At 39.4% G+C, this 26903-nt stretch overlaps 1 protein-coding gene across 1 annotated transcript in view; it reads left to right on the top strand.

Annotated features, from left to right (window-relative positions):
- The window catches only part of XKR4 (XK related 4), a 131500-nt gene that overhangs the window by 64206 nt on the left and 40391 nt on the right, over window positions 1-26903 (top strand). Inside the window, exon 2 of the mRNA XM_082233821.1 lies at window positions 21016-21215. Within this exon, the coding sequence (XP_082089947.1) occupies window positions 21016-21215 (200 nt within the window). The remainder of the gene's footprint in view (window positions 1-21015; window positions 21216-26903) is intronic.

Genomic DNA, 26903 nt, shown 5'->3' on the forward strand with positions numbered 1-26903 from the left:
AAAACATAGAGGGGTATAATATTGTGCTGGTGCCCACTAGGAATGTTTTTAAAGTTTGGGGTGTTTTAAAAAGGAACATTCTTTTCATTTTTTTATTTTTTACCATTTGTGGGTTTTAAGGTGTGGCTAATCTTTGTTGTGTGAATGTGCAATACATACCATGTTAGAAAGTCTGTGTTGTGTATTGGTTAGAGCAATGGACTAGGACGTGGAGGAGCAGAGTGTAAATCCCCACTGAGTCACAAAGCACACCGGGTGACCTTGGGCAGCCATCTTTCAACCTAACCTATCTCAGGGTTGTTGTAAGGATAGTATGAAAAGAGGAAGAACCATATTGTATACCATATTGGATTCCTTAGAGGAAAGGTGGGATGTAAATGGTATTAATTAATTAATTGATAGTCCTTAGTGCATCCTTAGAAAAAGATCTACCTGCTTGCAAAGTCAGCAGAGCGCCATCGGACTATTCTTTCAGGCAGAGGGTGGGTGCATATGGAGGGGGCCTTCTCACTCTTAGTTTTGCAGCTGAAAAGCCCAGCTCATCACTGTGGCTATACAGAGGGAAAGGAAGAAGTTCGGGTGGCGAGACCAGTTGCCAGTAGGAGCCGCCTGCACTGCTCTGCCCCAGCAGCCAGAGAGAAAGTTTCAGGCAGCTTGGTTCAGGTTGTGAGGGACATGGTGGAAAGAAATCCAAATGCATCATTGGGGGGTTGGTTGGTGTCAACCACTCACTGAACAGGAAGCAAGTAGGATACCAGACAAATCCCTGTTAGTGATGGGTATATCACTTTGAAAGCTGTGCATTACTACAGCTAAAAAGTAAATGGAAAAGAAAAATGCTAGAACACCTTCTGTTAGTTCCTTCTACATCCCATCCCAAAGCACTGTGATTGCAAGTTATATTGAGAGCTCTGGTAAAATTGTTCCCTGTTGGAATCTAAAGCTGTCAGTCATAGAACTACAAGCCCCTCCTCTCTGCCTTGGTTTTTTTTTTTTATGGAGAGCTTGCCTATGGGAGATTGAAAGCAAGTATTCAATTGTGCTTAATGGGGGGGACACCCACCCTTCTGAAGCTCTCAAAGCTTTGAAAGCAACCCACACAGCTTAGGACCACTTTGGAGAAGACCTAGCTCATTTTGGAGAAGGCCTGAATACCACCTAGGTTCTGTATTCAAGCTTTGTCCAAAGTGGATGAACACATCTGGTTAGCAATAACCAAGCTAGCTAAATCAAGGAGATGCCAGATTGCATTTTGGAAAACTCATACTAAATACGTGAATTCTATGTTCATCATTAATACAACAAATGATAATAATTAACGGCCAGTTTTGCTGAAGAGTATATACATGTTTTAAACATTGTTTTTCTGCGCGCCAAATGAGATGTGACACTAAAACTCATTGCTCTAAACCAGGCATAGGCAAACTTGGCCCTCCAGATGTTTTGAGACTACAGTTCCCATCATCCCTGACCACTGGTCCTGTTAGCTAGGGATGATGGGAGTTGTAGTCCCAAAACATCTGGAGGGCCGAGTTTGCCTATGCTTGCTCTAAACCAGGTCAAGGTTTGTTTGTTTGTTTGTAATTAATAGCAGGTGCAGGGGAGGGAGCAAATGAATTAAGACCATACTGTGAGGGGAGGAGATGCTTAGCCCTTCCCATACCATCCAAGATCCTGATTAAAATCATCCTAAAAATCATGCACAGCTATTAGCCCTGGAGAAAAGCTCCCATTTGATACCAATGGAAGTAGTTTCCCAGGCCAATTATTATCATTTTATTTATTTATATCCCAACTTTTCCCCTGACAGGGACTCAATGTGGCTCACTACTAAAAACACATATAAAAAAGCAATCATAAACTATAAACATTAGTAGAATATATATTTATAATCACATACAGATCATTACAATAAAAACACCACTAATAAAAGTGGAGGGAAAGTAACTTTCCTCAGGATCCTGGTAGTGGAGGAAAGGGCTAAATATCCCCTTCCTATGCACTGCAGTCCAAATGCAATTTGCCCCCATGTGCCTTATACTAATTTCTAAAAACCTGATATGCTTCAGGCAAATGCATGTGGAATCATGTCTAGCTTGACTCTTGGGAGTTTTATTTAAAATGGGTATGAGCTCTTCATCACAACTGGCTGTTTCTCTAGACAGAATGTATAACGGTTTGCACATTGAAACAGCGCTTTTCTCCTTCCGACTACCCTGTACAAGAGTTTGACAGAAATTAAAACTGATGGAATTGGACTTAATGAGGGTCTAAGATGCTTGTCCTCTCCCATATAGCTACAATATCTGTGTAGGAAATTGACCCTGGCAGAGCAGCACAGTTTCCCTATATCCAGTCTGTAATTCGAATGTTCCTCTTCTGTACTTCAGAGATCCTTTTCTTTTTAGCTGACTGTGCTTAATAGTTTCTAAGTGCCTAGAATGATTCCGTATTTTTTTAAATGATGATTCTAATTAATGGGCCAAAACCTTTTAATGATGATTCTTCTCATTTAGCACCTCCAATGTGCTTTATGCCATCAAAGCGTTTTATAAAATAATAATGACTTTAATTGGTAATGGTGTGATGCTGTTCGTGCTATGTGATTGGTGGTGCAGTAAGTAGCATCACTACCTCCAGCTAATTGGGCCAAATGTAAATTTTGGTATTGCTCATTTTTTTGTCACAGCAAGAACTACGGCCTGATTGTAATGTAATGACAACACAGTGACATTCTAGTTTAAGTATTGTAGCTGTAATAGAAATTCCATCTTGAGTTCAGTGTTTTTCATTTAGTGTTAACTTGGCCCTTCAAAACTTCCTACCTTCAACCCACTTACCAGATAGTAAATCCTATTGAACTCAATGGGAGTTACTTTTGAGTACTTGCATACAGGATTATGCAGACAACCTCTCAGTTGCCTCTCTTCCCCAAGTTCTAGACACTAGAAGGAAGTCTACAAATGCTATATGAGTTGTGGAAGATTCAGGACAATGTGGCACTAACCACGCCTCCTGCAGGAGACAGTAATGACCTCTAATTTAGATGGCTTCAAAAGACAAATTCATGGTAGAGAAGGCTATTGTTAGCATTGAACACCCCTGTCTTGGACAGCTGCTGAGAGGCTGAGGAGAATTAACAAGGACACATTTCCCCTATCTCTGAGGTCATCATACTGAGTGACCAAAACAATTTCTGTGCCAAAACCCTAACTGAAAGGGATCTAGAAAATCAATTTCCTCCAAGAACACATATGTAGATCTTTAAACATAGTAATAACCATCATGTGAGTGTAAGAGAACATCATATCAGTAAAATTAATAAATAGCTCATCACCTCAGCCTAACATACTGAATGGATGTATTTTCCAATCCAGTAGGAAAGAAGATTACTTTATGTCCCTTGTAAGTAAATAGTTGTTGTGATAGTGCTTCAGTATTAAATACAATTCAATTCCAGCTAAGCATGTGTAAAAACTACTTTGCAGTACTGCAATGATGACTAGGCCTTGCAGGACCGAGTCCAAAGATTTTCTTTATGAAAATGGGTCAACTCGAAAAGGAATGTATCTTGTCTGCACAAATTATTATGAGCTGTGCCTTGAGGGAATTTCAGTTGTCTACAAATCTACTTCTCGTCTTCTAACTAAATCATTCAACAGAAAACCTGGTTATATCATTTATCTCTTTAACTTGTCTTGTCTGGATTTACACATCCCCAAACGAAAATGTTATTAAAACTAATGTAACTGATGTGACTTTCAATGGTGTTTGCTTACCTGCAAATATTAAAGGTTTTTTTTTTTCCACTTGAGATCTTTGTATCCAAGCAACAGTGAATTGCTGACCCTGTAAAAATTTGCTCCCCCAAGTTTTATTGTTTAAATACAACAGATAGCAGGGGCACTTATATTTCAAAATTAATAATTTGAGTCCAACACAGGGCCTTTATGTTAGCCCGACTAAATGTTTTCCCCCACAGCTTTTGTCAAGGGCAGATATTTAAACATCCCCAGAAATGATAGACATTGCAGATGTTTTTTGAATGTGCCAGACACAGTCAAACATATTATTTTGTACTGTCCATTGTACAATGAGCTACACAAACTATGGGTAGTCTAACATCACGGCACAATGTAAATATCAGATTCTATCTGTCTGACATTAACCCAGAAGTAACTGCAAGGGTGGCTGAGTCATGAATGGCACTACTTAGCGGGAAGAAACTCCAATGAAAATCCTCATTATTTCATATTTTTTACATGGCTGTTTATTTGTATATATTCTAAAAAATTATATATGGATGTTTTGTGATGGACTATATTTGTAATGCCTAATAAAGATTTGGTGAAGTAAAGTAGTAAGTAGAATTGCTGACCATCAACTGTGTATCAGTTCAGACATGCAAACTACTCAAGTTTTCACCTCAAGTAATGCAAAGGTGCTTTGGATTTCTTAATTAAATCATACCAAGAAAGTGTTCTGTATCCTGGCTATGTTAGCTTTGTATATTGGTTATTCTGGCTTAAGACATCACTGGATTTATTTGTCAGAGATTCAAATAACCTTGTACAGGAAATGCCTTTGCATTTATTTCATCTGTCATCATTTCATTTAAGACATCTTCCCATCTGAATTTATGGAACACTTCCAGAAATTTGCTGTCAGCTTTTCCACAATGCATCCATTCTGTTAGCAGGCAAAGATCCTGCTGGGAAAGGTTTAAGTAGATTCTCATGGTTGAGACAGGTGCTTCATTGTCTTTCTTGGATATAAGAGGATTCATTTGAGTGGTCTGTGGAAAGAGAAATGCGGATAGACTAAGCAGTTTAGTGAATGAGAAGGATCCTAGCTATTAAGCAACTTGGGCAGATGTTGCTTCTCATTATTTACTTATGCAGATATGCCTATGACGGGGGCAAGTCTAAACTATGCAGAAAAGTATGCGTTTGCAGGGCAAGTTAACAAAGTACCAGCTAGGACTGCCTGAAGCTGGTTGGATGGCAGCCATGTGAAAAGATGACAGAAGCAAGTCTTCTTTACAGTACATCAGTAAATAATAAACATTCTGATAAACTGATCCAATTTGGGGTTAAAGGTAAAGGTAAAGGTACCCCTGCCCGAACGGGCCAGTCTTGACAGACTCTGGGGTTTGTGCGCCCATCTCACATCTATTGGCCGGGGGCCAGCGCTGTCCGCAGACACTTCCGGGTCACGTGGCCAGCGTGACAACGCTGCTCTGGCGAGCCAGAGCCGCACACGGAACGCCGTTTACCTTCCCGCTGGTAAGCGGTACCTATTTATCTACTTGCACCCGGGGGTGCTTTCGAACTGCTAGGTGGGCAGGCGCTGGGACCGAGCAGCGGGAGCGCACCCCGCCGCGGGGATTCGAACCGCCGACCTTTCGATCGGCAATGTGCATTTTGCTCCTCTCGGCTAAAGTGCAAAAGAAGCAAAATAGGTGGAAATAAATTGTATACAGAATTTAAAACTGATGTTTCAACATAGCCTGGATTCATCCCAACACTGGCAGTTTTAGAAATGCATTTGTTTTTGTCCCTATCAGATTACTGCTGAGTTAATCTATAGAGTACTATACAGTAGTTCTACAATAATTAATTTATTTGTTCACCTAGATTTAAGTATAGGCAAAACAAAAATACAGTTAGCAAATATCTCTCACACATTTTTAAGCAAAGGTGGGGTGGCCATCTGTCATGGATGCTTTAGTGGAGATTCCTGCATTACAGGGGGTTGGACTAGATGACCCTCAGGGTCCCTTCCAACTCTACGGTTCTGTGATTCTGTTATACTAATGAATAAACATGTATATGATCTATTGTTACATTACAAGAGGATCCAATTTTAGTTAGTAGGACTGCTAAACAGTTAGCTTTTATCTAGATGTTGTTGGACTAGAAATCTCATCATCCCAGACCATTGCCTGTGCTGGCTAGGGCTGATAGGAGTGCTAACAACATATGAAATGTATCATGTTGGCCTGTGGGGGAGTGCAGTACAGTACACTAGTTTCTCCCAGTGCTAGTATGGAAGCAGATTAAGGTCCAAATAGTTTACAGTTGCAGAAGATAAAATAACAAGCTGCAACCTCCTTCAAAATCCCTGCAGTAAAATACTTCTGGATGTGTGTGTGTGTGTGTGTGTGTATAGATGATAGATAGATAGATAGATAGATAGATAGATAGATAGATAGATAGATAGATGATAGATAGTATATAGGCTTTTGCAGATACAGATATGTATAGATACATACAAGGACAAAGTATCTCCATTGCTCCAAATAAACTCCAGCAGTTCAAGCTAGACAATATGACCTACTACTCACACCAATGAACACTGCTGAACTGACATGCATTAATCAAATATATAGTTAGGGCACTGGGCTATTACCATACCAACTGGCTTGGCTGACCTTGTACCTGTGATTAGCTCATCCATGGGGTGATATATGTTCATGAAGTATATTGACCCCTTCCCATGTATAGTTACTCCAACACATAGAAATAAACATTTCTTTTTCTTAAAGCAAAGTAGGAGACTATATAAATACAAGGGTGGTTCATAGTTAACTACTACATCAATTTAATATGTTTCATTTTACACCATACTTGAAATTTTTCTCTTATAATGTACTTTTATTCTTAATGCATGATCTTTGTGTGTGTGTTTTCCAAAGCAAATTGATTCAAGCTGTTTTCTTCAAAAGAAAAAGAGGAAGCAATACTCTGCCCCAGCAAATCAGTTCTCCTCACAACAGCACTTTTACCCCTGGGGGGAAAGCCATAGTTGTCTTATTTCCTTTCAAGTTCATAGGATGTGCATCCTGTCCCCAGGCTGCATGAGAGATTTCACAAGCATTGTGGCTTTCCCTCACCAAAGTTATTACCACTCTATCATAGTTATGTTATTGCCCACAGTATACTTGGTTTCACACCTGAACTGTTTTAGATAGCCTCAATTTTCCTTTCTATCACAACGTATTTCATCAATGTGATAAAAGCTAGTTTAACTAAACCCAGCATTTATCAGGTTCAAGTCCCACCAGCTTCAAACTCCTTCCTGTCCACCCATCACCCACCCCTTGTCTGTGTGCCTCCATATAGCTGGTGTTCAGAAGTGATTGGTACATTTGCAGGGATTTTGAAGGAGGTTTTGGATTGTTACATATTAGAAAGTGAAGACCTTTGAGTCAGTTTGAGGATCACATTAGTGCCTATGGGGTATTTTTCATTTTTATGTATCTTTAAAACTTTCTGTTGGTATTCTCCCTGTGTATTATGTCACATACTGGGAAGCTAAGGTTATGGCTCATTTTCAGTGTTCACTTACTGCTTGATGCATGGCACCATGCATAAATGTGCATTGAAGGTGAGGGCGATCTGGCTGCAACATCTGTCACCCCATTGATCGCCAGGGTTGATTCGGCTGATCTGGCTGACTAGGTGGGTGAACCCCTTCCTCCCTCACCGCTCCATGTGTGTCCCTCCCAAGCTGCGCGCTCAGTGGAAGAGGACGACCATCCCAGATAGAAGGAGTGTACCGTTCTTCGGTCAAGGGTATACGATAGCTGTGCTCCCCTGCTAGAACCTCCAAACAAGCTACTGCATATTTGTAGCAGCTTCCAGAAGTCGGGATGGATGAGCAAGATCAGAGAGAACTCAGTGACCCAAGGAAACTGTTGTTGAGCCTCAACATGCTCCATTAGCAGAGATGAGCTGGATATGTGACCATAAAAGGCACAGGACTTGTGGTGTAACAGCTGTACTACCAACAGAGAACAGCATTCATGATTTATGGGTGTGTTCTCTGAGCCAAACAGAGAGACAAAACAATGTGTCCTCACAACAGAAACTTCTGTGAAATAGGATACTTTGGGAGTAGGTTGATCACATTTTTCTTGAACTGAAAATTATGAACAGTTGTAAACTTTCATTTGCTTTCTATTTTTTAATGTGCTAGTGCAAAATGATGCCTTTAAAACTCGCATAGCATTATGCTATATGGTGGCAATGTGGGTGGGATTGCTCTCTTTCCAAGATTGTTTGAAAGCATTGCTCATATGCAGATCAATTTATCTAAATGATGCACATGTAGTATTGACCCTTGGACTAACTTTGAACCTTTGAAGAAAAGAAAAATACAAGCCAGGACACAAGCAAACTGGCTGAGCTGGCTTCAGACCAGATAAAGGGCAATTATAACAGTGGACTTGCTTGGGATTCCAGCTGTTGTGAAGCCGTAGAGTTTGCCTGGTTTTTCTTTTTTCTTTCATGGCTGATTTTATTGGGAGGAGGCCAAAGTTCTTTACAGTGGCCAAGGGCTACAGTGGTTTTGGCTGAGTGAACTCAAATAGCGCATAAAGGGAACCTTCCATAATTTGCAACTAATTTATTTATCTGGTGCAAATTCAATACTGAGTGCAGATTACAGCTTGAATGGTTCTTGAGGGATTTCAGAATGATATCAAACCTTAAGTAGGAAGCTAATTTAAAGAAACAACTAGCAGGGGCATGTTTAATAAGTATTCAATATCTATGCAATAAATGAGAGGAATGAGCAGAGAGGAACAGCGTTCAAATGAAGGACTTAAGATGTGATGCACTGTATAAGCAGCCTTTATGAGGAATTCATTAGATTTCCATGGGCAAGATAAGGTTCTGTACTGATACCACACAAGCTGGGCTGAAATGGTGCCATGACTGTTGAAAATGTCAGGGATCATTCATAAAATACAGTAGATGAAATAATTTTAAATAGGTCTGAGCATGTGCGACGTGTAATTCCATAGGAACTGCAGCTATCCCCTGTCCAGAATTTGGAGCAGAGAGCATAATTTCCAAATAATCTTAAACCCCAAAAACATTTCCCCTCATTTTGGGGAAATGCAACAATGTCTGCTTAATCTTACCAGTATTTCCCATGAAGTAAGTAGTGATTCAAGTCAGCCTTTTTCAACCTGGTAACCTCTAGATGTCTTGGAGTACAACTGCCATCATCCAAACCAGGTTGTGGATGATGGGAGTTTTAGTCAAAAACATCTGCCACTAAAACTAGGCTAGGATTTGGACACAGTGTTAGCAAAGAAACAATAAATCTATTTTGCCATGTTATCCAGAAGACACTTTATTACTTTTATTTCTTTCCATCTTCTCATTTTGTTATTTCTCACCCCCCCCAATTTGTCAGTGCCTGTTTTCTTTGTTTGCCATTTTTCTACATCTTATTTTTCACAAGGATATTATAAGGTTACAATGACCTGTATATTCAAAAGCAGATGGCAGGGGTGAAATTTAGAAAGCAGATAAACACAGGCATAAAAATACTGTTAGGACAAAAGCAGCTCTTTGGAAGAGGATCAGCTTTTATTGCTTTTACCACAAAAAAACCTACATATCAAAAGCATATTAAAAAGGTGATGGGACAAGAAATTCAGTGGTCCTGCTATGTTTGTGGTGTGTTAACATCAGTGTATCAGCCTAGTTCCTGTGCACTCTCAGCAATAAAGTTGAAAAGAAATAATCAGCATTCCAAGCATTACATAATGTGGCAAACTTGTAGGATGCTACCCCCTAGGATTCATAGCAATGCTACAAAGTATGAGATGTGGTAAAAATGATTACACATCAACCATGCATGTGTGCAAGATAATGGGAAGGTTATGTCATCCACTAGACACTTGCACTCACAAGTGGTAGCATAGGGAAAACAACTGAGTACCATAACACAGGAGTTTGAGAAGGCAAGTATTAGCAGGTTAGTCTTCTTGTATTTTATGGTTGACCTCTGTGACCACAACAGATGTGGTGGGAATACGACTCCCTTTAAGAAGGTCTGAATAGCAACAGGTTAGCCACCCTACCATATTTATGAGGCCAGAATCTTTGTACAGAGTGCTTTTTTTCTTTAATTACCTGACTTCCAGTTAAGTAAGTAGGCATCTGTTAAGAATCTTACACAATAAAGGTGGAACATCAAGCTAAACTGTTACAGTATTATATGATTTCTGCTTTCACCCTTTGGCTGTGTGTCAGGCTTCTGTCTTACCCATATCTCAAACCTGAGACCTCATCAGGTGAGCAGCGAGTGGAACAGGACCCTCTAGCAGAGCTCCACATTGCCAATAGCACTAAGGAGCCATCGGATTAAGATATCCTTGCCCCTGGACTGGAGGCTTGTCCCAACCAGGTCCCTGGATTTCTGGCTAGTTCCCCTGTTTTATCTTTTCCATGGTGACAGGAGCAGAGGAAAGGGTGATCCAGACAGGGACATCAGAACTAAAGAGCCCAGGTAGCTGCATATGAGGTTACATGGGAGGAAGGAAATTGCATGTAAATATCTGTTCAGATCAGGACCTGACACAGCCAGGCACAGGTTAAACCACCACGTCCTATATAAGCTGTCAGCTGGAGCTGCTGCATGGCTGAAGCAACCATTCTTATCCCAGCACCAGCCCTGGTAACCTGAGGAACTAGACTGTGAGGTGGGTTAAGTTGTGCTCATATTTAACTGTTAAGTATTATTCACATCTCTCATCAGTAGGAGCACTTTGTTTTATTGACACAGTGGCACCTAGGGCCATATTATGGACATGGACAAGAAAATGAAGTCTTGACTGCTGTCAACCTTTACAAAGCTTAATGTGTTCAAACAATAGGAGCTATGATGGCTGGTAATAGACATTTTCCCCACAACAGCATGATCTCATTCATCACAGCAATTTAAAAATCCAGAAATTTATGTGGTTAGTTAAAAGACTTGCAATGAACACAGTCATGTGAACTACACTGCACGTAATATTATCAGACTATAGTATATGCAAAACAGTACTGACTTCAAAGAAATGGCAGCAAATCGTTATTTTTAAATTTTCATTTATTTCATTTATCTGTCACATTTCACACAAATTAGTCTTAAAGCAACTTATAGATCTAAACAAGCTTCAGATAGAAATGGCACTAAAAATCTTCCAAAATGGGTTATGGTTTCTAGAGGGTTGTTGATTCCAATGAATTTACATTCAAGCACAAGTAACCCATGTAAAATACGTTTTTAGCATGACAAGATGTGGATGGACATATAAGTTTGTCCTTTATCTTTTTAAAAAGGATGCTTTTCAAAGCCCCACATCCATACTTAAACATAATTAGAATTCCTTTTGCATAAAAGACCTTATCAGAAATAAGAAACAGAAGAGGAAATGTTGCAAGCACAAATGTTACCCAGGCTAACTATGTTGGATGACATTTTAAATACAGAAAATAAGAAGCTGGTAAAATAATGCTGACCTTTTAGTCTGAGCAAATAAAATAACAATTCCCAACTCCAAATAGCTAATTTTGAATTCAAGGAATGTGATGTGCAGCCTTGGACACAAGTACAGGTCCATTTTCTCCTAAAGTTAGTATTGGTAATGTCTTCCTTTTAAATATTTCTCTGAACAAGCAAATCATAAATGGAAAATTTTCAACAGTATTTTCAACAACATTTAAAGAGAGGAAGAATGTATGTACCACAGCTGGGAATATTATTGTGTGGTTTTCTGGGCATTTGTACCAAATATTCCCTTTGTGTCTCATGACTGAATCCCAGTGGATTATTCTGTAAGCTTTACATTATCTTGGAATTGGACCCCTTAGGACAAATTTAATCATGCCATTAAGCATCTATGCTACACAATACTGAAATCCCCATACTGGTGTTGGGTGGGACCATTTATTTCAACAGTGGCTGGCTTGCAGACCACTGGTATATCTGTAGCAATAGGATCTTATTAAAAACAATGGACAGCAGCTGTGCCTGATATCAATAATGAACACAAGATTGAAGCATTGAATACACATATATCTCATGCAATTTTATATATCTATATATATTTGCACTACACCTTCCAAAATATCTACAAGGAAAGTTTTCCCATTTTTTATTGTATACTGTATTGTTTCTGTGGAAGGAGCAGAATACAGCACTCTACTGAAGTGAATGGAAAGGTTTTTGGGTGTAACTTCTCTTTATGAGAACACAAGAGGTTCCTTTGATAGGAGCATACTGCTAGTTCAGGCTGTCTGCCTTTCAAGCAATCACATGTTTTAAAACAGAATAATTTACACGGGGGGGAAAGCTCCATTAAATACAAATGTGAAATTTCCAAATAAAAATGTAGACGCCTAAATGGGAAATATTAACCAGATTGCATGAACCTTGAGCCTATGCCTACTCTAGAAATGTCAGAATGATTAATCTAGTCAGTGATATGGTACCCTTGTCTAATTATATTTTGGGCGGAGCATCAAAAAAACTGAATAGAAAAGACCTGAGCTTTGGTGTGCCTTTTTGTGCAAGATGCTTGTTGATAACTGCTGTAACTCTTTTCTCGGATATTCTGTATAGAGGCTCACCACTCATGCATGGAGCAATATCTCAAAAATATTTCTGATATTTTTTCCTATATATCTTACTGCTTTGGGTTTATGTATGTGCAAAGTTCCATAACAAGAAATTAGCTTTAGCTGTGAAAACTACTAGCTAAGATTGCTTGAATGAGCAGCATATTCAAGAGAGAATAAAATTCAATAGCTTTGAGACTGTGCATTGTGTTTCACGCATTTGTTCTCTGGAAATTAATAGGAGCCCAAGGAGATAGTGACCTGAAGACTGGCAGTGATAACTAGGCTCCAGGCTCAACCTGAGCTGTAAGCATACTCAACTGTAGCATCGGAAAATGCTACAGGGCCCAGCAATGAACCTAGCTTAAATGAAGCCCATGAAATAGGGGCTGAAATCAGCATTGGCCCCTGTTCAAGAAGTTCTTTGCTTGGGCCATTGAAAGTTTCTCTCTCTCTCTCTCTCTCTATATATATATAGGTTTTTTTAACATCATTTCCAACAATCATATAACATAACTTTTTATCTTATACAATGTTTTAGACTTCAGTCAACACCTCTGATGATTTTTCATTCTTTGTCACTTATTCTGCATTTCTTAATTTCCCTATTACATTTAATTATCATTAACTAATAATTTTCCTCATAGTCTTTCTTGCAATATTTACAAAACTTCTTGCAGTCCTACTAGCATAATCTGTTCTTTACAATTACTTTTCAAATAGTTTGTATATTTACTCCAGTCTTCTAAGAATCTCTGTTCCCGCAGGCTTCGAACCCTTCCCATTAGTTTGTCAAATTCTGCATAGTCCATCAGTTTCATCCACCATTCTTCTTTCATCGGTGATTCTTCTTGCTTCCATTTTTGTGTCAATAATATTCTTGCTGCGGGCCATTGAAAGTCTCATCTCTTATATGGGGAACATTAAGTTGTGGAATATCCACACCTGCTGTCTTAAGTAAGAGAGGCATCACATGAGGAGTCTCATCTTTTGTTCAAGTTTTTAGCCTGAAACTAGCCAAGTTCACTCATCTCTGCTGCAAACTATGTTCAGCAAACCTATCTCCATTTTTACCAGCTTCCATTTCTTTTATACTTGCTTTGAATCACTGCAAACCATTTTTATTCTGAAGGTGTGTATATATAATTAGCAAATTTGTGATCTTTGACAAAGAGTAAATTGCATTTCTTGTACATGCTAGCAAAAGCAAGTTTGTTTGTTTTTTTAAAAAAAGAAAAAGGACGGGGGGGGGGAGAAATCCAAAGTGCAGCTTGATTTTGTGCACATTTTCTTGGATGACAATCTGAGTTCAATGGAGCATAGCTTTCTAGACCTATTATACTGTTATAGTTGTAATCATCATCATTATTTAGAAGACACCCAAGTTTCCTAAGCGCTGTGCAAAGACTAAGAGAACAGCATATTCCTACTAACTATGTAATGAGCAAGATACAAATAAATATAACAGCAAAGAAAAATTGATTAGGAGCTGAGAGGAATGCTAGGAAATGGAGGCATATATACATACAGGGTTGTATCCAGTGTTTGTCCTACTCAGAGTAGGCCCACTGAAACTAATGAACACAAGTTGTTTAGATTCACTAATTTCAGTGGGTCTTCTCTTAAACAAAACTTAGATGGATGCAGCACTGTAATATATAATGACCAGGCAGAGTAGCCACTGATCTGGCAGGCCTGTGAGAAGAGGAACCAAATGGCTGTTGGCCACAGCTGAACTGATGAATACTGTCTCACTTGTCTCCCAGATGCAGCCACATGAAATGTTATTGAGATATGCAGAGAAAAAGCTAATGTGGAGACAATCTAGATGTGACATTTCACTAAAGGCATAACCAAGAGCAACCAGTGTGGTGTCATGGAGCTATCTTCCCACCACCATCGATACTGCTGACCAGGATGATGAGATCCAGTGGTGATGCTGCTGTCACAGAAGTGGGGGAATTAACAAATCTACTTGGAATCCTTTCTCCTAAATTGCAAGGAATTGGTTGAAGTCTTTTCAGCTTCATTGCATGCTAACATGGTGATCTGTGATCTTCATTCCCGTAATTCTTTTTGTCATAATACAGATGTTTCCTGCAGCTGGAAGGGTAGATAAGCAACAACCTTTGCTGTTTGTTTCTGTTCTTCTGATTCATTTCTTAAAATGAATGTCCATCTGCGGTATGACTATATAGCCATCATTGCCTTTTGTCTCTGGAGGTGGGAATGCAGACACACTTAAGGATTCAGCAGCGGCACTAGAGGGGATTTCGTAATCCCCATTGTGTCTACCCAGACAAATGAAATGCTGTAGGAATAGATGCTTTCGGAATTTGCGTTTCTTGCCAATCTTCAAATAAAAGCAATTGCCTCATTAAAAAAAAAAAGTGTGTGCACTGCATCTTGTGATCAGTTATGCAGGGCTCAGTTTATCTAGGCCCCCTCCAATATTTTATTGAAGTTGTAAACCCCACTATCGGATATCAGGCTTAGTCTTTTTCAGATATTCAGTATCATTGCAATTGTTAATTAATTTAATCTTCCAAACCTGGCCCAGCATCTTAATTCTGGTTTATTAAGCATGAACAAATTATGCCTTCAAGCTGTGGTTTGTTGTTGGTTTATGTTCACCATGGCTTAGTGTTGTGTGCAAACCAGGGCACTGTAAGGTGCTTGATGTGTTTTACAGAAAGGCAGAGTAGAAATTTTATCAATTACCAAAGTATTTAGAGCATGAATACATCCTATATAAATATATTTTAAAAGTGGCTCAGTATTATAAATATAATATATTTGTTTTTATATAATAAATTTTATTAGTTTTCAATTACGGTCCAATAATAGTCTCATTATAACAATACCAATTTATAATGCAATTATTAATACCAATCATTCAAATACTGAATTATATAATTTAGTTAAAGTGGCCCCCAGCATGCTAGATTTGATGATTTAATTATTTTCTTTAATTCTGCATTACAAAATCTTACTAGTTTCAATTACATCCCAGTCATAATAATAATCCCTTATACAACAACTGCAATATTAATAACTTCTATTCATGTTGACACATTAAATGATTTATGAATCTTCAAGTGAGGAACTTAAACTATCTCCTTGTTCTTCCTGTGTGTGGCAAGTATTCTGTCCATGGTATTTTTTTCTGCCCTTGTAAGATGTTATGTCTTTCTTTACTCCGATTGTTGCTGTAACATGTTGTGCCTTGGGCAGAGCTGATATCCCATTGTTGTTCCAGAAATTTCTTCATTGCTCTGTCCTGTGCTTCATTGTTTTGCACCGAGAACTTTAACAACAGCTGCAAATGTCGCTCTGTCCCAGTATATAAACTGCTTTCACCATTTTTCCTATCAGGCTGGGAAGAAGAGCAGTCTGTCGAACTGCAGATGACTCAATAAAGAACCTTATCAATTCCTTGACAGATCAGACTCCTTTCATCCTTCCTTCCAGCTAAAGATATACAGCCAGTTATCCCTTCCAATTAAATTAAATTTCAAGTCCTCTTAGCGTTATCCAGTTCAGTTCATAGATAATAAAGGATGGGAAAGAGTGAGCTCTAAGTTTTCATCGTAAACCTTTTGCAAAGTAGAGCTTCCCCCTCTTTTCCCTTTTTTTACACACACAGTTCCTTTTCATATTTTATTCCATATTTATAATCCAATTTCTTCCATCCTCACTTGTTCAAATATAATTTGAACTAATATTCAGAGGAGGGTTGTTGAACCATAAATGTAGAAAAGAAAACTTTAAATAAAGAAACCGTAGGCTCCCCTCCTTCCCACTGTCTTTTGCACCGAATGAAGTATTAACTTAAATTCAAACCTTAAAGTCCTTGCAGTTGGCTTGTTCCGCAGTTTATGATTTCATCTCTTCTAGCACACACCTGTTCTTTAGTCCAATTAAGCTCTAATTAACAGGAGAACCTCTGCTTCTTAATGCCTGCATTGGAGGGTTATCACCAGGCGAAGTGCTTTTGCACTCAGCACCTCCCTGCCCCCCCCCACATTCCATGCTGGAGTGAGAGCCAGGTTCTTGCATCTTGCATTCGCTGTGAGTGAAGTCCATTCCCCCCATCCCTGGGGGGAATTTGCAGGGGTGATTTACCCTCAATCATCCTTGTTTTTCCTTCACCTTCGAGTGAGGGCTGCCTCTATTAAGGAAGAGTGGACCCAGAGGCCATAAAGATGATACATTTGGAACATATGTTTATCCTGGCATTAGCCACTGTGTCATGTCTACAGTCTTAAAATCCTAGGGCCAAACTTGATGAACTTGAGCAAAGCTCCTCTTGTGGATAATTATCTCCTTTCTAGATCTGTCTTTTAAGATGAGTCTATGATCCAGGTCACTCATCCTCCTAAATCCACTTGTGGATATTGCAAAAGCATTTAACAGTACATGATACTAAGAAAGCACATCAGGAACTTTTTCTTTTAGTAGAAACTTGTGGATTTTAGCGAATAAAATCATGAATGGCTAGATGTCTACTGTTGCAAAGATAATGTGGCCTAAAAGGAGTGTCTAGCAATACAATATTTATTACCATCACAAGACAGAGGAACAGCTTACAGTTCATTGTTCAAGTAGAAATTCAAGGGTTTTCCCTGGTAAATCTTCTGTGGAGCATAGCTGATGCCATTAGCTTACAAATTCATCGTTGAATTGAATGATGCAACCTAACCCTTCAGACCCACTCCCGCTAAAAAGTAGGGAGGTTATATTTCTGTGAAGTAACATTGAGAGCTGGGGGATAGCAAGTGTCATGTGAGCCATTCTTTTGTATAATCTTTGCGAGCACCTACGCTCCTCCGACTGCTTTCTTCTATGGATGACATACTGCTAGGTTCAGCATGCTACTGACAGTACTTGATTTTCTAGTTAGTAAATTTGGATATTGGGGTTTTCGGTCTCAGGTGACAGAAAATCCAAGAGCACTGATTTCTAGTAAAATGAAACAAGAAATAATTATAGCAAGTTAAAATATCCACACACCCCATTCATTTCCAATTCTATAAGCTAGATATAGCAGGCCACTTCTAGGTATTATAATGTGTGTCTGTCACCAGGTAACCTCCACTGCATAATGAAATGTGGCACTTTCTGCATAATGGCAGTGACTAGACCTATTTTTATGCAGCTGCATAGTTTCAGCATCCTTTTCAGCATCCTGCCATTATGACACATTCATTTTTTTATTTTTCATAGCATCAGGATAATTTCTTATATTCATGGGGGGGTGGAATTCACTGAGAATTTATTGGTAAGAGATATAGTCTGGCTAAAAACTGAGGGGGAAATGGCACAGTTCTAGCAGTTAAAAGCTTCTGCATTGAAGGTGAAGTTATCTGTTTCTGACCATGTTCTTGGTCATGCACAACATCATTCTGGGTTACATTTCCCCCCGTTTACTGTTTTGTATCATGTGTGCTGTTTGCAGGATGATTACTATGCCAACAGCAGCCCTACCTTGTCCCTTGTTCTCAGCACCAGGTACAGATACTTAAAGTGTGCACCCAATCTGATAGGGAGCCTGGAGTGGGAGATGAAATCCCTATAAACAACAGCAACAGCCCTTTCCTGAACCTCAAGTCTGTGTCTGGGGGGGGGGGGAGCTCTACCTTTTTCGTCCTTTCAAATCTTGGTGACACAAGCAAAGTCAGTCTCCTCATTCAGGATCATTAAATAGCAGCATTGTAAGAGGGTAGCTTGATTATTCAGAGTAGCATGTTAGGATCAGGTGAAGCAGACTTGAAATGCTGGATTTCTCTTCTCCTTCAAATGTCTCGACCACTCACTCTGCATAGTGGCTCTCCCTACCCACAGCATTTCCCCACAGATGATTCCAAGCACATAATACAAAACTGATCAAACAGGTAACATGTTTTTCAGAAAGATTATGCAAGGCATCTAGAAATGCCTTTGGTGTGATTCATTAGGCTTGTTCTTACAACAGGCCACACACCTCCCCCATTCCACCCCAGTGTCAATGTGTCAATGATGTCCAGAGGAAGAGGATTGGGGCTGAAGGCTAAACTGTCGGTGAGAACAGTGTGTGAGACAGTCAAATCAAATGTGTGGGTTTTTGGTTTTTGGTTTGCTTCAATTTCCATAGTGTTGAAGTTAAGACTGGTAGCTCACTTTTTCCATACTTTCTTTGCTGCCTTGGTGGAATTTATAAGCACCATAACTCTTTTGTGAAACCAGAGGTCATAGAATCCTAGAATTTTATTCCGCATATTATTTTCAGACCCTGAAGTTTGCATGTTCTAGTTGGTCACTTCTGCCTGCAGAAGTTTTAGCCCAGTAAAGTCGGGTTGTGGTAGGAGTTGTTGTAGACAAAGAACAAACTTATTTTTTCAGTATAATCCTCTTAATAGTGAAAGAAAACATAGTCTAGTTCTATGTTGCTTAATTGCCAGGAATGTTGTGAATGTGATACTCCTACAAATTTTGGGTCATTCTTTGTCACAGATCATTTTCATGGCTACAATTCCTGTTTAAATATAACACTAACATTTTTTCAGCCTCAATTTAGATTGAAGGTTATAATACCAAGTGTTTAAGATGCCAATAAAACTGGTTCTCTAGTATAGATTTATTTACTTATTTATGGTAAGATGTGTTCATTTGTTAACTCCCCCACACTTTTATATTCAGGTACAGCTAATAAGCAAATACTTCGGAAAGAAAATAGGACAATATATCTTTATTTAAACAGTCACTTCCATTGAGCTAAAAATACAGCATAGGTTTTTTTTCCTGGTAGCTAGGCAACTGGAAAAAAACACCACTTACCTGAATTGCTGTTTACTTTTTATTTTTAAATCCCAGCTGTAGAGATTTTTATTCTCTGTACTTATGAGATGGTAGAAAGAGTAACTGTTTATGGTGTAGCTAAATTGTTTAATGTACTGTTTGGTGCAGGAAGCAAATTAGACATTGGAATAAGCGTCTCCTGTATCTGTAACAAGCCATTAGTAATATTTGATCTTTTCATAAATGTTTCAATATGTTATATATTATAAGCAATTGCCCTCTCTTGACTTGGGTGGCTGTCATAAATATCAGAGTGTATGAGACATGAAATCAGTACATTTCTATTTTTCTGTAGAATGCAAATGTTGTTCTAGTCAACTGTATCGTCATAGCAATTTCAAATCAAGCAAATGGTCATAGTACACCATTTGCTTGACTTGTAAGAAAGCAAAGTAGGTTGTCTTTCCACTACTCTATCTACTACTATGTAGCATATTTATTTAGTAACATCTTGCTATAAAAAGGTTGAAGAGAGCATCTCATAGGCATAGCATATAATTTGGTGAAGAAGCTGAATGTCAATCATTTATTGAAAGATCTGGTAACTCCAGATTAATTCAGGGCCAGGCTACACAAGACCGATCCATACTGAGCACATGGGTGATTTAGGGCAGTGCAACAGGTTTTCCCTGCATAGTATGCCGAGCCAAAGGGGCACGTTCCCACCTCCTTCCCAAAGCCTACTTAGCACTTTCGTCAGCTTTGGGAAAGAGGCCAGAGCGCTTTAGGACCCTGCCAGAGCCTTGCAGCTCCTTTCCGAAAGCCCAGCACATGAATCTGGGAAGGTTGACTGACAGGGAACAGAACATCAACCCCCCCCCAGTGGCGTAGCGTGGGTTATCAGCACCCGGGGCAAGGCAAGTAATTTGCGCCCCCTAACCCGGGGCAAGGCAAGTAATTTGCGCCCCCTAACCCGTGGATTTTAGCACTCGAGTCTCTTCTGCCCCCCCAGATGTTGCACCAGGTGCAGCAGGCCCCCCTGCACCCCCCACGCTATGCCACTGCTCCCACCACAAGTCTTCAGGACAGCCATCCGAAGGCTGGCGCGGGGAGAAGGTCTCTCCGCCCCACCGCCAGCCTTCGGAGGAGGTCCGAGGACAGTGGGGTTCCTTCTTCCTCAAGGAGGGCCGGCCAAACGCGCCCCCCCAAATGTTGCACCCGGTGCGGCCGGCACCCCTGGCACCCCCCACGCTACGCCACTGTCCCCCCCTTACTGCCCCACTGAAGTTTACATCCTTACAGCCCGAGAAGAAAACTAACAGCCGTTTCAGAATAATTGAAAATATTCATTCAGTGCAATCCTATGCATGTCTATGCAGAAGTAAGCCCCACTGAATTCAAAGGGCTTACTCTCAGAAAAACGTGCTTAGGACTACAGCCTAGTTGTTGGGTATTTGGTGGATTAAAAAGTGCTTTAGTGTTCATATTTACCTGATGAGTTTTCTAGCCAACTTATATAATAATACTTCAGTGATGAGACTGGTCTGTAAAAGTGTACACTTGTTTGATCTTTTTTCTAGTTTTTGGAATAGACTCCTCCCAGTGCGTGTACAGAAGAGGGTTCCGTTGGCTGATTCTCATTGGTAGCTTAAGTCAAAGGCTTTACTAAACTATTCTGATTTTGAATTATATATTAATTTAATCTTGAAGTCTGCTCCCTCTCCAAGATTTTGCAATCTACAATTTACAAATACTTGCATGCAGAGAGTTTATTAGTGTTACATTAGAGTAAAAATACCATCCTTTGAAATACCTTTCATTCGCTTCTTTTTAGGTATTTTCACACTATCTACTTGGGTATCCGAAGTAGACGGAGTGGTGATAGTGACAGATGGCGCTTTTATTGGAAAATGGTCTATGAGTATGCAGATGTGAGTATGCTGCATTTGCTTGCTACATTTCTAGAAAGTGCCCCACAACTGGTCCTTCAGCTCTGCATTGTTGTACAGACACGTACTCTTCAGGCCCTCCAAGGTAAGGATTTATTTATTTATCGGTCTTAATTAATATGTACAGATAAAGCTGTGTGCATATATGCAACCTAATGCTATATATACTGAAGTAAAGAATAACTTATTTTTAATGGGGGCTAAAAGCAAGCAAAGGAGAAATACATCAAGCTTCTGCCAAGCTATTATTAATGTGTTTTAGATTTAACAAACTTAAATAATCCAATTTTCCTACACAAAAAGGCCAGGGTTTAAAGGGAAAATCCAGACCAGAAATGCAGTTCCCTGTATGTATGGGTGGTAAACGCTAGCAGCCTTTATGTTGTAATCATGAGAGGCAATGTGCTTTTTTACCTTCATTCTGGATCAATGAACGCAAGCTGGATTTGATGACCCCCAGGGTCCCTTCCAACTCTACAGTTCTGTAATTCTGTGTTTTTAAGTGTTGTGAAAGTAGGAGACAGTGTAGCATGTAGGTTGAAGAGTCAGCTCCCTTCCACAGTACAAAACAAGACATGATGCTGCCAGGTCAACAAAAAAAATTGGCACATCTGGAGATATGCTACCAGGTTGAAAGCATGGGATGAACATTGGGGGCTAACCAAAATGAGCCAAAGCTGATAGTTGCTGATAGTTACTCAAAGAGCTTGCTTACCAACTAGGCTGTGTGACATCAGTGCCAGGATCCATCTTTAGTAACAATCTGCAACTTTCATTGTGTCGCCAGGTCAAAAGAAGCACATGACATGATATTACCAAGGATTCTGTGAATTTGACATTCAACCTAGATTCCATTCTGTTGTAATTGCTTATTCTCATGGCCATTTTCAGACATTATTAAAAGTTTATTCTTACTGCCATTTTTAGACTTTATTAAAGGCAGGGTTCCTGGCTGCATATACAATTCATGGCTGTCTGTAACCAAATCATTCTATTCCAAGTCCCTCCAAAATAGACCCGCTTTGGCTAAAGACTCAGCTGACTCCAGTGTACAGCCCAAATGTCTATTGATCTAACAATCTCCTTTTATAAAATTCCAAAATCTCATATTCAAAAACTTTATTTAGTAACATTATTGTATTTCTTTAAATATGGGCATAATAAAGTACAAAATGTCATATGCTGGCTAGAAGCAGTATATGCTCATTCTGAAGTGGTATATTCTTCTGTCTAGTAGATTTACAAATGCAGCCATTCTTGCTGCAGACACTATACCACAGAAACAATATGCTTGTAGTTGTGATGTACACTGGCAATACTATAGACCAGTTCCTTCACCTTTATTCTGTGAATCGTTTTGTTCTAGGATATCCTTAATAAATGTCCTTTTAAGAAGGACTTCTTAATGAACATACATATTACTAATTGCATGCCAGTGCCTTGTACAGGAAAAGACTGATATACATGACACTACACACTTTTCTTTCAGAATGGGACATAAATTCCCCTTAAGATTGTTCCAAGCCTTCTACTTGAACTATTTTTAATGATAACAACAACAACAACTTATTTATACCCAACAACAACAACAACAACTTATTTATACCCCGCCCATCTGGCTGGGTTTCCCCAGCCACTCTGGGCAGCTTCCAACAAAAGTCTCCAAAGATCTCCTGGATTTAAAATAATGCTCCATTCTAGCAATATTTCTGATAGCCATGCATATCAACATAATTCCCCCCCAATTAAAAAAAACCCAACAACTTCTGCATGTCAAGTTGTTTCAGATATGTTTTGAATGTGAGCTACTTTAGTTTTGCTAAAAACTTAGTAAATCTTAGAGGTAGACTAACCACATTATGATTATGATTCCCAGGCCATATGGCTGGGCTTCATATTCATATAGGTGATAATGCATACATGATAATCTTTTCTATTTTAAATGAATACACAAACACTCTCAAATCTATACATTTCCATCCATAATAAGTTGCTTATAATGGCTCGTTGGGTTGTTATGTTTGGGTTGCCATTAATTATGCCAAATGATATCAGTGAGTAAAAAACTTAAGCCACCAAAGATTTGTATGTAGGTGGATTTGCATGTAGGTTGTTTCTTTGTGAATCAGATTCTGTAAGTTCATTTTAGGTGCCACACAAGGCAGCAGAAAATATTGGAAGGAATACACCTTCCAATAAAAAACACTCTCTGAGAGCACTCTCTGCAGAGGAATGAGAATCTAATATGTTAGTGAATAGGAAGTAGTAAATATAACAAATAATGGGATGGGGGGAATGGGGTGCCAAAGATTTTAAAAACTAACTTCAATCCTTTTTTTTTTTAAGGCAAAAGTTGTGAAAAATTCTGCCGCTAGCAAACTTCTACTCAAGAATTGAGCATAATGATGATTCAGTGCAGTTCCTCAGATAATGTAACATTTAGGAGGGGCGGCTTACAGAAACATCATAGGGCTGCATAAATGGTACTTAATTTCTCACAGCTGTGCTTTGCTGCAGCTGATTTTATTTTTAAATCCCACAGCAAAGCCTGTTACGTTTCTTCACAGTGAACTGTCAATTCGGGGGGCGGGAGGGTGGCATCTTTGCTATGCTTATTGTTTCCGTGATCAATGCACATCGTTTTAATTTTCTTCAGAAGCTAGTGGCATGACAATACTTATTTAGCAATTTGTTCTCTGCTGCTGAGAAGACTAGTTATCAAGCAGATGTGATATGTCAGAGTCTCTGAACACAATTATTTACCACATAAACAATACATTTATGATGCAGGTAAATAACAATGGGATTGTTTTATAATGAAAATGAAACTAGTTGAGCAAATAATACATTTTACTGGCTACTGTATATGGTGTTCACCTTGTCTCGCACAGCTTCAGTCTCTTGAATGAAGCTGAGAATAATTTTAAAAATCCAAAATAATTTTCTAAATCTCAATGTGACATACCGTATTTTTCGTCCCATAGGACGCTCCGTCCCATAGGACGCACCTAGTTTTTTGGGGGGAAAATAAAGGAAAACAATTTTTCCTTTATTTCCCCCCCAAAACCAGGTCGAGGAACAGCGGGATGGCAGCGCTGCGCCTCCCCGCTGTCCCCCGAGCTTGTGGGGCTGGCCGATGTCTGCCTGGTGTGCTGGGCACTCTGCTTCAGGGCGCCCTGCGCGCCGGGCGGCAGGCTGCTATCCGCAGCCTAGACATCCCTGCCGGACCTCCCGCGGGCTCCCCATATTTCCTGAAGCTATCTGCAAGCTCTCCAAGCTTCAGCGAAAGCCTGTATTTGCCCCATAGGACGCACACAGATTTCCCCTTCATTTTTGGAGGGGGGAAAGTGTGTCCTATAGGGCAAAAAATACGGTACTTCTGAGTAAGCAGGGATAAAATTATGCAGTGCCACCTTTTTATCCTATGAAATTTGTAAGAATTGACATCTTTTCTGAACCAAAGTGCTACTGCTACAAATATATTTAAAAAACCCTTTAAGCCACATTTGCTTCAATAATAGTAATAATATACAGATATTTTATTCCCACTAGTCTTGGTGGCTTGTTTTTGGTGTCATGGTTGCTGTGTGCCTGGTTATTTCTTCTACCTGTTACCTCAGTCATGATGTTTTCAGTTCCATCTGGCATAAATGATTAAATGCCAATAATAGTGAGCTTCCGAGAAGGCAGAACATTCACTTTTTAAAGACAGATGGGTCAGTAAGGTTCCAGGCTTGGTTTGGCTTCTTATTTAACAAGTTTAAATTTAGAAAGATTGGTTAAAATACTTAACACACAGCTGAATTTCATAGCTTGATAGTAGCCTTGTTCAGGTGTCATTTATCAGTTTCTCCATGTGTGCTGTCCCTCCTTGCTCCTCCCCAAGTTGAGTGGGAAGGTCTGAAAGAGAATTCTACTCATGTTCGAACGAACATACAGTGGTACCTCGCAAGACGAATGCCTCGCAAGACGAAAAACTCGCCAGACGAAAGTTTTTCGTTTTTTGAGTTGCTTCGCAAGACGAATTTCCCTATGGGCTTGATTCGCAAGACGAAAACATCTTGCAAGTTTGTTTCCTTTTTCTTAAAACCATTAATACCCAGGGTGCATTGCTTGAAGAGGTGCTTCGCAAGATGATAAATTCGCAAGATGAAAAAACTCGCAGAACGAATTAATTTTGTCTTGCGAGGCACCACTGTACTAACAAGCTTCCATTATTTGGAACCCTGTGTTATCAAGAGTTCCCATTCATGGAGAGGCTTACAAATGCAAACCCCTGAACACACTGTTAAGAACTTCCTGTTCAATATTGGAAAGCCAAGGGTTAAGTGGGTAGGAATTGCATACACAGGAAAGTTGGGCCTGGGGCTGGCATGCATATCCTAATCACCAAAAGCTCACTGTAATTGGATACTATGCACAGGAGGATTGCCTGAATTGGAACTTTGTACCTTTGAAAGCAGCATGAGTTTGAACTTTGTACCTTTGAGTTTGAACTTTGTACCTTTGAAACCAGCATGAGTTTACCAACATGAGTTTGACCAAACTGTGGGAGGCAGTGGAAGACAGCCTTGCGTGCTCTGGTCCATGGGGTCACGAAGAGTCGGACACGACTAAACGACTAAACAACAACAACCTTTGAAACCATTAAACATTCTGAAACTGGCACAGACCTTGCTGGTATGACCATTGCACCAATTTGCCCCAGTTACACCAGATGATCTTTTACAGAATCAAAGCCTTTTCTTTTCCGGAAGAAACTTAAAGATGTGGATGCTAAAGTTTGGCCTCAGCTACTTACCATAGGACTAGAACCAAGAACAGCTTGGTTTAAGATCTGGAACCTATCCAGCTAAAAATTAGAGGTTTCTCAAATATGTTTTTAGCAGAGAAGCTCAAAAACTGCCAGGCTGTGAACAGATATTGAACCCTGCTGTGATCAGATTTTGGCTCATTGGTCTTTGTAGCCTCTTGTGCTTGAAGAATGTACATGAAGAAGAGACATAATAAAACATCTTTCTCATCTTGTTTAAATGACAGCTCTGGATTAATCAGAATTTCTGCAAATCTGTCTATTTGGCAGTCAATCAGACAAAAGAAATATAATTCATAAACTGGAACAATGTTTTCATTGCTTTTGGGGTTGCTGTTTCTTGCATCCTTCAGATCTTCTGGGGTTATAGTCTGAAAATATATTCTGAGTGTATATTTTTCCATTGTTATTATGTTTAGTCTTCATACATTTTGTCATTAAAAAAATAGGAGAGGAAAAGTGAAAAATTGTAATTGGTAAGCTTTATTGCGAAGAGACAACCGCCTTTCCTCAAATGTTCATGAGCATGACTTAAAACAGGGCTAACCCTTCCTTTGACTCAGTGATAAAAACCCATGCTGTGCATGTTAATGATCCCAAGGTTCAAACCCTTGCATATCCAGGTAGGACTGAGAGAAATGCTAGAGAACCACTGCTACAATGACAATTATCTGACTTCTTGCACAGCTTCCTGTGTTCCTAATTTGGCAGATTCCTATGTTGCTAATACTTGTAGTTAAGCAGTTTGCATTGTATTTTGTTTATGAACAGTTAATTAGAGTTGAAGCAGAATGCAACCTAAGCCACATCCAACCACAAATGTTTCTTAAAGGATATCTACATTTGAGATTCATTGCCCTTTCAGAGTATGCAGTCAAGGCAGCGTCATTGGGGAGGAGAACTACATGTTTTGTAGTTCTATGCATCTACATGTTTTGTAAAGGTTACATTTACATGATG

Source organism: Podarcis vaucheri, assembly GCF_965113315.1.
Source record: "Podarcis vaucheri genome assembly, chromosome: 8".
NCBI lineage: Eukaryota > Metazoa > Chordata > Lepidosauria > Squamata > Lacertidae > Podarcis > Podarcis vaucheri.